The following is an 18,364-nucleotide window of genomic DNA, read 5'->3' on the forward strand; positions in this document are numbered from 1 at the left end:
CCACTTCTGATTCAACTTGCTGTTTTCAATAAGAATTGAAAGTAAAAAACGGGCAAGAGACCAGAATAAGATTTTTTTAAAAGCAGAGGCATAACTTTTAGAATAGAGGAAATAAAACCATTGTCATTTGTAGATGATAAAATTATTTACATTAAAACACCAAATGAATACACTGAAAAAAATTTAGAAATACTGGGAGAGTTTAGCAAGGTGGCTAGATATGAGATTAACAAAAGTTAGTGCATTTCTGTACAATAGCAGCAAGCAACTAGAAAATGTAATTAAAGAGAAAACACCATTTACCATAGTCTTAGAGAACATCAAGTAACTCACAAGAAATTTAACAATTAAAATCTTAAACTTTGTTAAGAGAATTTTCAAAATCTATAATACATAAATGGAGATATGCTATTTTCTTAGATAAGAAGATAATATCAAAAACTTAACAATTCTCCCCTAAATTAATCCATAGAGTCAATATTGTTCTAATAAAAATCTCGATAAGGACTTTCTTAAAATATAGTAAGATAATTCAAAAATTTATATGGAACTGTAAAGGACCAAGAAAAGCCAAGATATTGTGAATAAGAAGACCAGAGAGGAGGAAACTTGCTCTTCAAAAAATCAGGGCCAGGCCTACCGTGGTGGCTCACGCCTGCAATCCTAGCACTCTGGGAGGCCGAGGCGGGAGGATCGCTCAAGGTCAGGAGTTCAAAACGAGCCTGAGCAAGAGCTAGACCCCGTCTCTACTAAAAATATAAATATATAGGCTGGACAACTAAAAATATATAGAAAAATGGAGCCTGGCATGATGGCACATGCCTGTAGTCCCAGCTACTCGGGAGGCTGAGGCAGAAGGATTGCTTGAGCCCAGGAGTTTGTGGTTGCTATGAGCTAGGCCGACGCCACGGCACTCAAGCCAAGGCAAAGAGGGAGACTCTATCTCAAAAAATAAATAAATAATCAATCAGGGCCAATTATGAAGCTATTGTAATGAAGTCAGGGCAAGATGAGACAAATAGACCTATGGGACAGAACAGTGATCTTCAAAATAGTCTCCATGCATCTGGGAAGCCTTAGCACATAACGGAGGTGGTATGTCAGATCAGTGGGAAAAGGAAGGTTATTCTGTATCCAGTGGGAAATAATAAAATCAGACTCCTACTCAAGTCATAAACAAAAATCAACTTCAGAAGAATTAAGGACTAAAATGTCAAAAATAAAACTTCAAAATCTCTTAGTAGAAAACAAAGGAGAATGCCTCTTAGAACTCATAGCAAGGAAAGATTTCTTAAACACATACAAAACACATTGACTACAAAAGAAGAGAAGAATAAATTTGGCTATATTAAAATTGAGACTTTTACTTCATCAAAGACACCTTAAAAATGTGAAAAGAGTTTGGGTGCCGTGGCTTACGCCTGTAATTCTAGCACTCTGGGAGGCTGAGATGGGCAGATTGTTTGAGCTCAGGAGTTCGAGACCAGCCTGACCAAGAGCGAGACCCTGTCTCTACTAAAAAAAAATAGAAAGAAGTTAGCTGGACAACTAAAAGTATACATAGAAAAAAATTAGCCCAGCATGGTGGTGGGTGCCTGTAGTCCCAGCTACTCAGGAGGCTGAGGCAGGAGGATTGCTTGAGGCCAGGACTTTGAGGTTGCTGTGAGCGAGGCTGACACCACAGCACTCTAGCCGGGGCAACAGAGACTCTTGTCTCAAAAAAAAAAAAAATGTGAAAAGAAAAGTTAAAACTGGAACATACACAATATACAAGTGGTAAATAGTCTTCAGTGATGGCTGCCATCAATTTCTTCTCTCAAAGTGCACTAAATTTTTTCTTTCTATTTTTCAAAGAGTAAGTGTATGTTATACTTTTGCTTGTTAATGTTCAACTTAAGCTTATGGAATCTTTCTTAGAACTTATTTTTTATGGCAAAAAAGTATCACCTAAACTTAGCTTATACACATAGTTAATCCAGAAAACTCATCATCACTAGCATTATTGGCTTGATAAGTTATTTTTATACACTCTTTGCTGTCAAGGTTTTTTCCAGTGACAAGTGTAGAAATAAACAGAAAGTCTGACTCATTTTTATTACCTGAGCAAAGCTCACTACTAGAAATTCACCTTGAACTTTATCTATTATGTCAGTCAGACTTCCAAACATCAATGTTGACACTAACCTATATAATTGTGATGCTATCTTGACAATAAACTTGTTTTTTAATGTGTACTTTCAAATTATTTGTTGTTCACTCTCAAAATGTATATTTTAGTAATGCCCTTGATCACACAATTAGTAGGTGCTAAATAATGAGTGCTGGCAAGACTGTGGAGAAAGGGGAACCCTTGTACACTATTGGTGGGAATGTAAATTAGTGCAACCACTATAGAGAAGAGTATGGAGGTTCCTAAAAAAAAAAAAAACAAAAATAGAACTACCATATAATCCAGCAATCCCACTGCTGGGTGTATATCCAAGGGAGAGGAATTCAGTATATCAAAAAAAAAAAAAATCTTCATTCCTGTGTTTATTGTAGCACTATTCACAATGGCCAAGATATGGAATCAACTTCAGTGTCCATCAACAGAGGAATGGATAAAGAAACTGTACACATACACATTGGAATATTATATAACCACAAAAAGAATGAAATACTGCCATTTGCAAAAATATGGATGGAACTGGAGAACATTATGTTAAGTAAAAAAGCCAAGCACAGAAAGACAAATCTCGCACGTTCTCACTCATACGTGAGAGCTAAGCATTAAAAATAATTGATCTCATAGAGACAGAAAGTAGAATGATGGCTACAATAGGCTGGAAGGGTATTGGGGAGGGATAAAGGTGAGATTATTAATGGGTGCAAAAATATAGAATGAACAATATTCTATGAATAGCACAACAAAGTGACTATAATCTACAATAAGTTAGGGTATACTTTAAAAGAGTGGAATTGGAATGTTCCTAACACAGAGAAATGATAAATGCCTGTGGTGATGGATACCCCAGTTACCCTGATTTGATTCATTCATACTGTATCAAAACATCCCATGTATCCTACAAAGATACACAACTATTATATACTTATAATAATTAAAAATAAAATTTTTCATTAAAAAAGTAATAGTATTTATATTATGTGCACAACTCAATAAAAACACATTGAGATAGTTTTAAAAAAAGGAAATACCCATGTGCCAGACATGGCACCATGCACTGTACATGCACTAACTCTTAATTTTCATGGCAAATCTATAAGGTGGACACAGCATTAGACCCTTTATAGATAGGGTTATAGATAGGGAGACAGAGGCACAAGGAGGGAGAGCAATTCGTCTAAGCAACAGAACCAAGATAGAACCCAGAGAAGAAAGACTCCAAGAGGGGGCGCTGGAGAGGGGAAAAAGGAGGAGGGGGGAGGAGGACAGCAGTCCAGCAGCAGCAGGCGCAGCAGCTGAGTGTGCGGGCACCTTGGAAGTTTGGGCTTGGCCAGAGAATGCGCTGCAGCTGGGCACCACCTGCCTGTGAGTCAGACACAACCAGGTCAAAGAAAATGATTTTAGGCTTCACCATCCAGAGGCACCTGAGAGCTGTGTTTTTTCGATACTGATAATGTTTCACTGTAATCGCTCTTTCAATCTCCTAGAAATAATTTCACACATTTTCCTTGTTCCTCATCTCATGAATTTGCTTAACTTGCTCATCTTCCTAGTCCACAAACCTCCCTGCCTCTGTGCCCATACACCTGCCTTGCTAGGAAGAAGCAGTGCTCCAAAGCTCCACCCCCCCCCCAACACACACAGACACACACACACACACACGCACACACACACTCCAGCATCTCAATCCCTTCTTTCTACTTGATCATTCCCATCAGGACTGATGGAACAAACGTGCCAAAAACAAACATCCTCACACTTTCCCTTCACTCCACTGCATTGGACCCACACTGAGCCTTGCTGTTTCTCATTCATGCCAAGGCTGTTCCTGCCTCAGGGTCTTTGCACATGCCTTTCCCTTTCCCAGGAACATGCTTCTTTCAGATGTAAGTCTCTCTCCAGAGAGGGCTTCCCCCACAATTCCATCTAAAGTAGTGCTGCCCTCTACCATCCATTTCTGTCCACTTGCGTGATTTCTCTTCTTTCCCAGCAGGAATCACTAGTCATTTGCTTTTCTTATTAACATCTTTATTGGATTGTAACTGCCCTGAGGGCAGGGACTTTGTCAGCCTTGTTCCCTTCTATTAACCTAGAACAGTATGTGACACAAGGCAGTCACTTGGTATTTGTTGATTTAATTACTAAATTAAAATGAGGCCAGGTGCAGTAGTTCACACCTGTAATCCCAATCACTTGAGGCCAGGAGTTTGAGACCAGCCTGCACTCATAGTAAGACAACATTTCCAAAAAGTTGTTTTTGTTTTTTTTTTAACAATCAGCCGGGTGTATGCCTGTAGTCCCAGCTACTCAGGAGGCTGAGGCAGGAAAATGTGTTGAGCCAGGAGTTGCAGGCTGCAGTGAGCTATGATCACACCACTGTCTTCCAGCATAAATAAAACAACATAAACGATGAGTTAATTAGTTACAAGTTAATTAGTGATTTGGTGATACTGATTTTTAACCTGGGGAAGGGTTATTGCAAACTGATACCTGTGTCACTAAGCTCAGCCATTAGAAAGCACAGTCTAATTCTAGACTTGCTTTTTCTACCCTAACGGAAATCTACTTGTTCCATTCCCCAGGGATTCCCAGAACCAGTTCTCAGCTCCTAACTCTGCTCACCTGCCTGCTCTGGCCAGGAAGCACCACTCACACTCAGCCCTCCCATCTCTGCACAGAGTCTCACCGGGTTTGGAGACTTCTCAGGTACCAACCTTTCTTGCTTCTCATGGCTAAAGGCTTTCTTCCTTTCAGAGAGGAAAGAAAAAATGTGATTCTTCTGGCCACACTATGTCTCTTCATTATGATTTCTTTCCACTCAAAAAGAGGTTTCCCAGGTAACTATGCCTCATTCTCTGAATCTACTGCACACCATCACTTTGTATAAATGCCTTGTTATTTTGACTTTTTTTACTGAAATAGGTTTCTCAACAGCATTTAGTTAGAGTTACCATTTATTAAACACTGTGTTCCAGGTGCATTATGATTGACCTCGTGTAATCCTCAGAAGAACCTTGTGAGCTAAAAGGTACTGGTATCCCCACTGTGCAGATGATGCCACCAGGGCTCACACATCACCTAACCTCTCTGTGCTTCAGTTTCCTCATCTGTGAAAGCAGCATGCTAATAGTACCTTCTTCATAAATTCATAAATTATGATGATGATAAGAAGTCAATACGTGTAACGTGCTTTAGAACAGTGCCACGCACCAGTCAGTGCTGTGTAAGTGTGTGTGAAACCAACACCCTGCAGTAAGCAGAGGAGCGAGACCCCTGTTTACTAGGCTGCTCCCCCTTCTCGCCTTGCTGGCCCCCTTCTTTGGTGTCACTCCTGTACATAGTGTGCACAGCATGTGGCGCAACTTCAGAACAATGAAGCAATTGCTTCTTTTTTCCACCTCTCACAATGAAAAAGTGCATAAAAAAATCCCTTAAAACCCGTATGTCCCTCTAGCTAGTATTCATTTATTAATTCCACATGCATTTTCTGAGCTTCTGAGATGAGAAAACCACTGAGGAAATACACTATGATTGTGACACTGAGAAACTGGCAGGACACCTGGGACTCAGTGAGCTGGGGTTGCCCTGGGCAGTTTCCACCCTGCTGGCATGAGCCACCTAATCAGTGCCCTGCTAGCTCATCCAAACAGCTCTTTTTTACAAATAAGCAAAAGGCTCCCTGCCTCTGAGCAGATGAAGCCCTGCCCAAGGGGGATTTCAGGCCTCACTCGCCTCCTTGCCAGGAATCCATGTATACAGCACAAACACAGCAGGGCCATTGACTTAGACCATGGACTTAGACCACTGAGGTACCATTTAATAAGTCCTTTCCTCACTAGGAAAATGGTTCCAGAATGTTGAGCACGAGTTAACACAGGTTTCATAAATGCCTAAATCACAACCAGAAACAAATTTATGATCTGGAAGAATGTATTATTGTCACCTAAATTGACCTTAGAAATTATACTCTCTTCCCAAAATGTTATTTTAGCTGGCAAAAAAGTATCCCTATGTAAACAAATAATATCTAAACTGGTTATTAAGACAGTACCAAAATAATTTAACATTTCTATACTATAGAAAGCTATAGAAGGCTTTCTTTTTTTTTTTTTTTTTTGATACAGAGTCTCACTTGGTTGCCCAGGCTAGAATGAGTGCCATGGTGTCAGCCTAGCTCACAGCAACCTCAAGCTCCTGGGCTCAAGCAATCCTTCTGCCTCAGCCTCCCAAGTAGCTGGGACTACAGGCATGTGCCACTATGCCCGGCTAATTTTTTCTATACATATTAGTTGGCCAATTAATTTCTTTCTATTTATAGTAGAGATGGGGTCTCGCTCTTGCTCAGGCTGGTTTTGAACTCCTGACCTTGAGCAATCCGCCCACCTCGGCCTCCCAGAGTGCTGGGATTACAGGTGTGAGCCACCACGCCCGGCCTTGTACTAAGTACTTTTTATCCTCTCAGTAAAACTGTAAGATAGGTACTATTATTAATCTCATTTTATATATGGGAAAACCGAGGTTATAAAATTTGTCAAGATCAGAGAACAGACAGTGTTAGAATTTAAACTCAGGCCTACATTTGCAGAGCCAGATAGAGTTCTTCACCACTAAGTGAGAATGGTCTGATAATACATATAAAGAGGTAATACTAAATTTTCCATCATAGGAGTTTCCCTGATCTTTTAAGATAATTAGACATTAAAAAAAGCTAATAATCATCTACAAAGAGGATTGTGTCTGGACCCTCTTCACATCCTCAGCATCTAGCATGGTACCTGGCATGCAGCAGCCAATTAATAAGTATTTGTGAATGATTGAATGAATGAGTTAAAATAAAAATAAATTAAAGGCATAAGGATTGGAAAGGAAAAAGTAAAACATGTAATCACATATATAGAAAATCCTAAAGAGTCTATGAAAAAAAAAACTACAGCAAGGTCACAGAGTAAAAGATCAATATGCAAAAATCAACTGCACTTCTAATATAGATGTGCATGTATATAGGAGTTAGTAGACATACATGTAATTCGTAGCTCTATCTACTGAAAGGCCCTGGAAGCAATGATATGCCAGTATAATAACAATGAGTTCACCCACCAATCCATCCATATCTTGGTTTCCAAACACCACATTCAATAAAAGAAAGCAGAACTCCTTGAGGAATTAGTTGATTCCAGGGCTGGGACAGAAAAAATTAAAATTCCCAGAAAGTAAGGAAGCACTAAAAAAAAAAAAAAAATGTGGAGATGTCACAAAAAAATGGTGGAATAGGGACCTTGAAGGATCTATCCCTACACTGAATTAACAAGTAAGCTGGAAAAAAAAAAAAACTGTCAGAATCAACTTTTTCAGCACTCTGGACTCTATTCAAAAACCTACAACAACCTATAATCAGAGAATCTGAAAATAGGTCAATTGAAATTATCCAGTCTGAAGACCAGAAAAAAAAGAATGAAGAAAAATACACAGAGCCTAACAGATCTGTGGGATGTCATCAAGCAGACCAATATACACATATGGGAGTCTCAGAAGGAGAGAATAGAGAGAAAGGGAAGAAAGGATATGTGAAGAAACAATGGCTGAAAACTCCCAAATTGATGAAAGACATAAACCTATCCAAGTAGCTCAACAAAATCTAAGTAGGATAACTCAAAGAGATCCACACAAAGACACACTATAATCAAACTATCAGAAGATGGAGAGACTGTTGAAAGCAGTAAGAAAGAAGCAATTCATCACATACTAGGAATCCACAAAAAAATTGATGGCATATTTTTCCTTAAAAACCATGGAGGCCAGAAAGCTATGAGATGGCATTTAAAGTACTCAAAAGAAAAAACTGTCAATCAAGAATTCTATCCCCAGTAAAACTATCCTTCAAAAGTTAGAGAGAAATTAAGACATACCCAAATAAACTAAAGCTGGGGAAATTCATCACTGGTAGAACTGCCCTACAAGAAATGCTAAAAGGAATCTTTCAGGCTGAAATGAAAGAACACTAGGCAGTAAATCAAAGCCATAGTAAGAAATAAAGAACACCAGTAGAGGTAACTGCATAGGTAAATATAAAAGCCAGTATTATTATATTTTTGGTTTGCAACTCTTTTTTTTTACGATTTAAAAGACATGCATATAACAATAATTATAAATTTATGATAACGGACAACAACAGTAATAGAAGAATTGAGTAAACAAAAAAATAAGACATATGGAAAACAAATAGCAAAATGACAAAAGTCCTTCCTTCTCAGTAATCACTTTTTAAAAATCACCATGTGAAAGGCAGAGATTACAGAATGGATTTTTTTAAAAACATGATCCAAATATATGCTGTCCACAAGAGACTCATTTTGGATTCAAAGACACAAACAAACTGAAAGTGAAAGAATGGAAAAAGATATTTCATGCATATAGTAACCAAAAGAGAGCTAGGGTGTCTATACTAATATCAGATAAAATGGATTTCAAATCAAAAACATTTACAAGAAACAAAGACATTACATATTGACAATGAGATCAACCTGTCAAGAAGATATAATAATTGTAAACATATATGCATCAAACAACAGAGTCCCAAATATATATGAAGCAAAAATGGAAAGAATTAAAGATAGAAACAGACAGGACTTCAATACTCCACATTATAATGGGCAGTTTCTTAAAAGTTTAAACTTACTATACAATCTACTAATTCCACTCCTAGGAATCCACCCAAGGAAACAAAAACATATGTCCACACAAAGACTCACATGTGAATCATAGCAGCATTATTTATAACAGCCAAAAACTAGAAACAATAACCTAATGAATGGATAAAGAAAATGATGTATGTATATACAATGGAATAGTACTCAGTAATAAAAAAAAAATGAACTACTGAATCATGCAACAATAGGAACAAGCCTTAAAAACACTATGCTAATAAAAGAAGCCAGACACAAAAGACCACATATCACATGATTCCATTTATAGGCGATTTCCAGAAAAGGCAAATCTATAGCAACAAAAGCAGACCACTGGTTGCCTGGGGATGGCAACAAATTTCAGGAGTGAGTACAACAGGCATGAGAGAAGTTTTGGGGCTAAAGGAAATGTTCTAAAATTGGATTCTAGTGATACCTGCTCAAATCTATAAATTTGCTAAAATTTTTTGAATTAATACAATGAATATATTTTATGGTGTTAATTTTTAAGTTATGTCAAACAACCCTATCAAAAAGTGGGCAAAGGACATGAACAAAAACGTTTCTAAAGAAGATAGACTAATGGCTAACAAATATATGAAAAATGCTCAACATCTTTAATCATCAGGGAAATGCAAATCAAAACCATAATGAGATGTCACTTATCTCCAGTGAGAATGGCCTTTATCAAAAAGTCCCAAAACAATAAAGGTTGGCGTGGATACGGAGAGACAGGAGCACTCATACACTGCTAGTGGGACTGCAAACTAGTACAGCCTTTGTGGAAAGCAATCTGGAGATACCTCAAAGAGATACAAGTGGATCAATCATTTGATCCAGCAATCCCATTACTGAGCATCTACACAAAAGAACAAAAAACATTCTATAAAAAAGACTCCTGCACTAGAATGTTTATAGCAGCACAATTCACAATTGCAAAGATGTGGAAACAACCCAAGTGCCCATCAATACATGAGTGGATTAATAAAATGTGATATATGTATACCATGGAGTTTTACCCAACTACAAAAACAATGGTGATATAGCACCTCTTATATTATCCTGGATAGAACTGGAACCCATCCTACTAAGTGAAGTATCCCAAGAATGGAAAAGCAAACACCACATGTACTCACCATCAAATTTGCGTTACCTAATCAACACTTAAGTGCATATAATAACATTCATAGGGTGTTGGGCAGATAGGAGGGGGGAGGAGAGGATGGGTATATACACATCTAATGGGTGCAATGTGCACCATCTGGGGGATGGACACACTTGAAGTTTTGCCTCAGGTGGGCCAAGGGCAATATATGTAACCTAAACATTTGTACCCCTGTAATATGCTGAAATAAAAAAAAAAGAAATGCTAAAAAAAATTTAAGTTATACCTCAATAAGAAAATTGACTCACATGCTTTGATAGTTTGGGTAAAAGATATGAATAAAACATGTAGTTTTCACACTATGTACACTAAAAATCTGCAACACAGAGATATCTTTCTGGAATGGTTTAAATACAGTCTTCTTACAAGTAAAGAGCTGGAATTAATGATAACATTTTATACTCTCCTTTCTCTCTGCCAGTACTTTTCTTTCTGTCAGATTAAATGATCCAGATCCTCAATGACAATAGTAATTCATAAAGCAAAATCTTTTAATTCAAAGATTGAACATTTGCAGTTCCAACGGTTCACCAGCAACCCTAAAAATCCATGAGCTCTAGTAATCTGTGATGTATTGAGGAACAAATTTAAATTTCTTAAAGTCTGATGTATGGAACCCTGCTTCTTAGCTAGTGGGTGAACTTGGCTCTCCAAAAGAAAACACTTTTGTTTGTCTTCTCCAAATGTTTTGTACATAAGCTTCTATTACTGAACTTTGGCAAATGTCCACAAACATGGAAAAACTATTAGCAAAATCATTTTTTATTTTTTGGAAACGGGGTCTTGCTCTGCTCTCCAGGATGGAGTGTAATGGCATGGTCATAGCAGCCTCAAACTCCTAGGCTCAGCCCATCCTACTGCCTCAGACCCTCGAGTATCTGGGACTACAGGTGAGCGCCACCATGCCTGGCTAATTTTTTTTATTTTTTGTTGAGACAAGATTTCACTGTGCTGCCCAGGCGGGTCTCGAACTCCTGGTTTCAAGCAGTTCTCCCACCTCAGCCTTCGAAAGTGCTACACCCAGCCTGAGGAAAGTCATTTTTCAAAAGATTCTTTCACCCCTAAATTGCTGACTGTAGTCATTTGTCTGAAGTCTCAAAATAACTTATCATTAATAATCGTCAAAAATATATCAATGGGCATACTAAATTCTTAGATTTCCCAGCTCTCACTTGGGATTTTCACCTCAGTTTCACAAAGGAAAAGGCTCTCATGGAAGCTCACAAATGATTTTCCTTCACAATAGTTCTATAAACAGAGCCTTATGAAGTTGAATTTCCTGTTTATGGCCATTAGTCCAAGGTACACAAACACGCAACTAAAACTGCTTTATGGCTTCTAACAAACACTTTCACTCATGTGTGTGCATTTCTCTATTAATATCATTCAGATTAAACACACTTTCCTATACATAAATGAAGGAATGTATAAAAAAGGTGTTGAACTGTCAATGTACAAAATCAAGATCACATATTTGGTAAATGTGTGTATTTCATCCCTTATGAATATAGGGTTTATCCTAAGCTAAACAAGATTATATTTTCAAGACAGCCTTTCATTTCCATTTTATCATTACCTCTGTCCGATGTCTTAATAAGTAATAAGATCTTTAGATTCCATAGGTAAGTAAGCATTGAAAATGAAAGCACAAAGTGTGACATATTGTAATTGTTGCAATTACTTTTCAATAGAATAGAATTAATTGGTACATTTCTCAAGTTTACCCTGAACATTAATTGCTTTACAATCTTTAACTGTATCTTCACTCCACCATCCGCTCATTCAACATTTCCTGAAAACCGTGGTGTTGGTGGTATAGTGGTTAGCATAGCTGCCTTCCAACATTTCCTGAACACCTACACTGGTCCAGGTTTTGTGCTAAGCACTGAGGATACAACCGTGAACAACACCAACAGGATCCCTGAATCACAGAACCCTCAGACACCAACAAACTTAATGTCTGAGCAGTAACAAGTATAAAAAAATTTTTTTAAACGAATCTTAAGTCCAGAGAAACTACAGTGAACATTTTCACACAACAAACAAAATTCACACTTTCTAAATGTCTTGCCTTTTGACACATGCTACCATTCTAATACCACCACTGTTTTTTTTTATTTCAGCATATTATAGGGGTACAAATTTTAAGGTTTCAAATAATGCCTTTGCCCCCCCCCACCATTGTTGTTACAGATTTCAAAAACAAAACAAAACAAATCACTACCATAAAACCAGGTTTTATTCTAAGATGACCTTTATTGATTTTTTTTTTTTTTGCAAAATCCTCTTGGCCTAAAATTCTAAGTCCTGGCTGGCCCCAAAGTCTTATTTCTAGAAAGTTCAATGAAATAGAACTATTTTAGTTAACTCTTTTCTATTTCCTATCGTGTGCTATACATGGGCAGATTCAAGATAATCATAACTCAAATATAACCAAATGATTAATCATAATCTCTCTTCCTTCTCCCATCCATCACTCACCACCTCTCACTCTTTTGAAAGGCAAATGTGTGCAAGCTGCTGCCAACGCTGAGCTAGACTCAGTGTCTAATATTCCAGCGTCTGGAACTCAGTTTCCCCTTCCCATCCCTGACACGATTCTCTCACATCAGCAATCAGTACACCTTCCCCAGCTCTCAGCTGTGAAAGCAGACAGTACCATTCAGCAGGCCTTTTGTTGACCTCATATTTTGAGGGGAGAATAAGACCTAATACCAGATAGCAGTCTCTTTCTGCAGGCTACACCTTGGCCTAGAGAAACAATCTGCTGAGTGACTCATTAAAGTTACTTCCTACTCCATTGAGGACTGGGAGCCTGTGCTTAATGACCTGCATTGGAAACTCAGAACAGGAAACATGATTTTTCTGGGCCTCCAGAATAGTAGTGTCAACCTATGAACACTCAATAAAAATACCAGTTGAGGAGGGTCATGCCTCCCTCAACACATCTAGGGGAGAGGAGACAGCTGAAGACCATTTTGATATCTCCCTTCAACTCTACCATAATTAGAACAGTTCTCTCCAAAGTTGGGTGTGCCGGGCAATGCAGTGGGGTGTAAGAAGGAAATATTAAAGCTTCTATTTATCCTTATTTTTGCTTTAAAAATGAAGAAATTCCATGTTGCTAATATTTAATACACAAATTGACTTAGGGGCTTTCACCCAGTCCACAAATCAGCTGGTAACAAGTCTCCAAGAAGGGGTGGGGACCCTTTGGCCTTGGGGTCACATGTGGCCTTCTGGATCCTTGAGCGAGGCCTTCTGACTGAATCCAAATTTTACAGAACAAATCCTTTTATTAAAAGGGGTGCAGCAGAGAAAGATGAAGCTTTTGTTGCCTCCTTTGGTGCTTACAAAAGAACAACCTTGAAATCAGAAAGCCGCAGATTCCCCACCCCTGCTGGAGTGTCTATCCAAGGGAGGTGCCACCAGGCTATCATCTCACCATGACACATGGCAGTTTACAAGTGCCAGGTTAAGTGGACATGTGGATTCTATACTCCTAAATAGAAGAAAAGTCACAACCCTATATTGAAATGGGAAGAGACCATGAAATTCTTTTGATCACCCAGGGCTCACTGTTATATCACGGTAAAATACTTAAAAGACCTTTTAAACTTAAAGATTACTTACATGGGTTTTTTTCACAAAAATTCCAAAATTTGCTCACTTTTGCTAGGATGACGAGTGGTCACCAGTAATATACTACCTTATAGATATTTACAGAACAATAAAGGCACTTACTCTGTCCTATCAAAGTAAAGGTGTTTTAACAATGTGTGTAAAAGTAAATACTGAAAAAGGGTGTTTTGAAAAATACATGTTTGGAAATGTTTCCATCTTGTTGCTGAAAAGTTAGAAATATGTAACTCTAAAAATACTCATATTTGCACATTTTAAAAACATGGAAACTGAATTTTCTAAGACATTTTAATATTTTCCAAAAGAAGACTTGAAATGAGTATTGAGTCTATTGTTTAAAACATTAAAAATGCAACACCTTCCTACAAGGAAGTGCTAAATACAACTTGAAAAGTGAACAATTACTGGCCAACTTTCCACTTCTAAAAATTTTAAAATAACTGAGAGATGGAACAGAGATGAGTACCATGAGTACCATGACCTAGTGAGCTCAGACAGCATGAGACCTGTGCATTCACAAGGACCCCACACTTAGAAGTACCCCTCATTTAGTTTAATGCTCTGCTGACGCCATCTTGAAATTTTTAACAATTTTTGAACAAGGGCTCCACATTTCCATTTTGCACTGTACTCCATAAATTATGTAGCTGGTTCTGGAACTCAGTAGTCAATGCTGTGCTTCCATTTCATTCTACATATTTTTGAGGTTATCTTATCGGCCATGACAACAATACTAAAATCAAGTATTAATATAAAATCAACTTTGCTGTAGCATAAGTGCTAAACTAAACTTGTTAAAAATAATTATACACACAATTACATTTGTATATTGTAGATTTATAAATAAATAGTTATACACAATCACAAAATACAGAAAGCAAAATTATTTGGAGGCTGGTAAGGAAAATTAAAAGTATTTTCATCAATGTTATTTTATCTTTTAAATTTCTTTTTGCATGTTTATAATATGCACGACATATGAATGTGGCAACACATGCATATAATTTATAAATAAATAAGCATATACGGCACTACATGTTCAACAACTTGTCATTTATGAAGTACACGGTCATAAGAGTTTCTAAAACACTAACTTTGACGCCCAGTGATAATCTTGCACTTTTGGAGCCCAAACTCCTAAATTACTCCCTCTTCCGGCAACACTTCCTATTATTCATCAACAATACTTTCCAGAAGAGGGAGGCAATTATGGTTTAGTGTAGAGGACCGCACCTAAGGAAGTAGGCACGTTTCTTAACCTCCTGCCCTGACCACCTCCCAGGGCCGGCGTGCGGGCGTGCGAGCGCCCTGCCCACGGCGAGGTGCTGCTTAGGCTGCGAGGACGGTGAGACTCGGATCTCAGAAAGCCATTTGTATCTCTGTCCCGTTAAGGTCTCATTCGTCCCCACGACTGGATGATGGCACTTCATGCAATGGGGTAAAGGGAATCTTTTCGGTGACACCGGAGTGATACTACTGTTAAAACCTCAAAGTTCTCTCTTAAAGTACACCACAGAAGGTAACTGCCACCAACTTCTCCGAATAAGGTCGGGGAGACGGAAGGTCTGGCAGGGGCGCCCCTGAAGCCTGGGTGGACTCGCGGCCTAGCCGGGCGGGACCGAGGGACGGAGGCGGGCCGCACGCGTCCCGGGAGCGCAGCTTCGCACTTGCTCCTCTGCGTGCCCGAACCTGACACAGCCTCCGTTCAGCTCGCGTGCTGCGCCCGTCCCCGCCTCGCGCGGCGCGGTGCCAGGGCGGCGCTCCGTCCCCCAGGGTCGCTCCCGGGGTCGCCGGGCCGCGCGGGGCTGGGGGCCGCCACTGGCGCGCGAGGGGAAAGGGCCCACCGCCGTGGCCCCGCGTGGCTGGCCCGCGCGGGAAGGAGTCGGCGCCCCCCACCCCGCTCTCTCCAAGGACTCACCTGGATGGCGTGGCCGCTGCCCGGGGCCATGGGGCCCCCCACTAACTTGCAGTAGAGCTCGGGCCGGGGCCGCCCGCCGCCGGGCCCGCGCTCCCCGCAGGTGGCGGTGGCCCAAATCCTCGCCGCCTGGGCCAGGTTGAAGTAGGGAGGGTGCAGGCTGAGCCCGGGCGCGGCCCCGGGGTCCCGAGCGGTCGCACGCCGGTCGGGTAGCAGCAGCAGCAGCAGTAGCAGCAGCGGCAGTGGCGGTGGCGGTGGCTGCGGGACCCGCCGCGGTGCCCAGCCCCGAGCGCGCGCGGCCGCCGCCATCCCGCCGCCGCGCAGGGTCCTCCCGGCTGGGCCGCCCGCGGAGAGGCTTGGTGGCACCGCCGTCCGGGCGGCCGCCGCTCTCGGCCCGTGTCCCCCAGACCCGCAGCGCCAGAAGCGAGGGAGCCGGGGCTATGCGCAGCGCCGGAGCCGCGCCCCTTGCCCCGCGCGCGGGGAGCCGGAGGCGAGGGGGCGGCTTCTCCGCTCTGGAACCTGCGGCGGCGGGAGCGGGCACCCGCCGGATCAGGAACTGACAGCGCCCAGCCTCGCGCCAGCAGACGTCGCCTCTGCAGGCGCGCGGCGAACTTCGCGGAGGAGAAGGGGATAGGCGTTCCCGGGCTCCCACCCAGGCGGCCAGAGCTGGGGGCCCGGACCGCCCGACCTTCCCAATGCCAGGGCAGAAATCAGATCGTTCTCCTCTCCAGATACTCAGGGCCTCAGCCAAAGCCAGAAAGGCCAGCTACTGACCTAAGACGGAAGGAGGCTTGCAGCGAATTTAGGAGAGAGAGCAAACTTCTCCTATCTGCAGAACTTACATCGAAGGCATGGTTTCCCAGACAGTTATTGACCCCAACATTGTGCACCTATGATGTCTGTGGCACTGTAGCCATATACAGAGCCAGGGACTTGGGAGTGGTGGAACGTTTAAAGGACAGCCAATAGTACAAGTTGCAGTTTGCCAACCTGGAAAGGTACCTCGGAGGAAATCCTTTAGTTGCCTAATCTGGTGAATTTGACAGATAAACTAAGTAAGAGATATGGAGGGAATTACTTCATCTGTCTTGCTGGCCTCGGGACAGAGGAGGCCAAGGCTGAGGCTTGGTCTCTCCTACGCATAACACCTCTTGGCAGAATAGATCCCAATTAGAGGACTGCAGTTTTATATTTATACAATAAAACTGCAAAATATCTTTGAAAGAAAATTTAAAACGCCTAAATAAATGGAAAGACATCCCATGTTCATAGATTAGGAGACAATATTGTAAAGATGGCAATATTCCCCAAAGTAACCTACAGATTCAACACAATCCCTATTAAATTCCCAGCTTACTTTTTAATTTTCTTTTTGCAGAAATTGACAAGCTGATCCTAAAATTTGTGTGGAAATGCAAAGGTCCCAGGATATCCAAAACAATTCTGAAAAAGAGTTAAGTCAGATGACTCCCACTTCCTGATTTCAAAATTTGATTGTAATCAAGACAATGTGCTACTGGCATAAGGATAAACATATATTGATAGATCAATGAAATAGAATTGACAGCCCAGAAATAAACCCTTACATGTATGGCCACTAGATTTTCAACAGGGTGCCAAGACCATTCAACAGGGAAAGAAAAATCTAGTCAATAAATGGTGCTGGGACAACTGGATATCCACATGCAGAAGGACCTCACCTCACATTATATGCAAAAATTAACTTAAAATGGATCAAAGACCTACATGTAAGAGCTAAAACTATAAAATTCTTAGATAAAAACAGGCATAAATCTTCATGATTTTGAATTAGCAATGCTTTCTTAGATATGATGTCAAATGCACAAGCAACAAACATAAAATATAAATTGGACCTCATTAAATTTTAAAACTTTTGTGCTTCAAAAGTCACCCTCAAGAAAGTGAAAGACAATACAAAACATGGAAGAAAATATTTGCAAATCGTATATCTAATTAGAGATTCACATCCAGAATAAAGAACTCTTACAACTCAGCTGTTTAAAAATTTTAATAATGGACAAAAGATTTGAATAGACATTTTTTCAAAGAACATATAAAAATGGTCAAGAGCATAACCATGAAAAGATGCTCAAATCATTAGTCATCAGGGAAATGCAAAGCAAAACCACGATGAGACACCACTTTCACCTATTAAGATAGCCATAGCAGGCGCCGTGGTTCATGCCTGTAATCCTAGCACTCTGGGAGGCCGAGGCGGGCAGATTGCTAGAGGTCAGGACTTCGAAACCAGCCTGAGCAAGAGCAAGACCCTGTCTCTACTGAAAATAGAAAGAAATTAATTGGCCAACTAATATATAGAGAAAAAATTAGCCGGGCATGGTGGCACATGCCTGGAGTCCCAGCTACTCGGGAGGCTGAGGCAGAAGGATTGCTTGAGCCCAGGAGTTTGAGGTTGCTGTGAGCTAGGCTGATGCCACAGCACTCACTCTAGCTTGGGCAAGAAAGCGAGACTCTGTCTCAAAAAAAAAAAAAGAAAAAAAAAAAGGATAGGTATCATCAAAAAGACAGATAATAGGCCGGGCGCTGTGGCTCACGCCTGTAATCCTAGCTCTTGGGAGGCCGAGGCGGGCGGATTGCTCAAGGTCAGGAGTTCAAAACCAACCTGAGCAAGAGCGAGACCCCGTCTCTACTATAAATAGAAAGAAATTAATTGGCCAACTGATATATATATAAAAAAAAAAATTAGCCGGGCATGGTGGCGCATGCCTGTAGTCCCAGCTACTCGGGAGGCTGAGGCAGAAGGATCACTCAAG

At 40.6% G+C, this 18,364-nt stretch overlaps 1 protein-coding gene across 1 annotated transcript in view; it reads right to left on the reverse strand.

Moving 5' to 3' along the window:
- Positions 1 to 16,309, reverse strand: part of LAMA3 (laminin subunit alpha 3) — a 225,649-nt gene extending 209,340 nt beyond the window's left edge. The window contains exon 1 of the mRNA XM_075993589.1: positions 15,573 to 16,309. Within this exon, the coding sequence (XP_075849704.1) occupies positions 15,573 to 15,878 (306 nt within the window). The 5' untranslated portion in view covers positions 15,879 to 16,309. The remainder of the gene's footprint in view (positions 1 to 15,572) is intronic.
- Between the last annotated feature and the right edge of the window lie 2,055 nt (positions 16,310 to 18,364).

The sequence above is a fragment of the Microcebus murinus genome, chromosome 17 (assembly GCF_040939455.1).
Source record: "Microcebus murinus isolate Inina chromosome 17, M.murinus_Inina_mat1.0, whole genome shotgun sequence".
NCBI lineage: Eukaryota > Metazoa > Chordata > Mammalia > Primates > Cheirogaleidae > Microcebus > Microcebus murinus.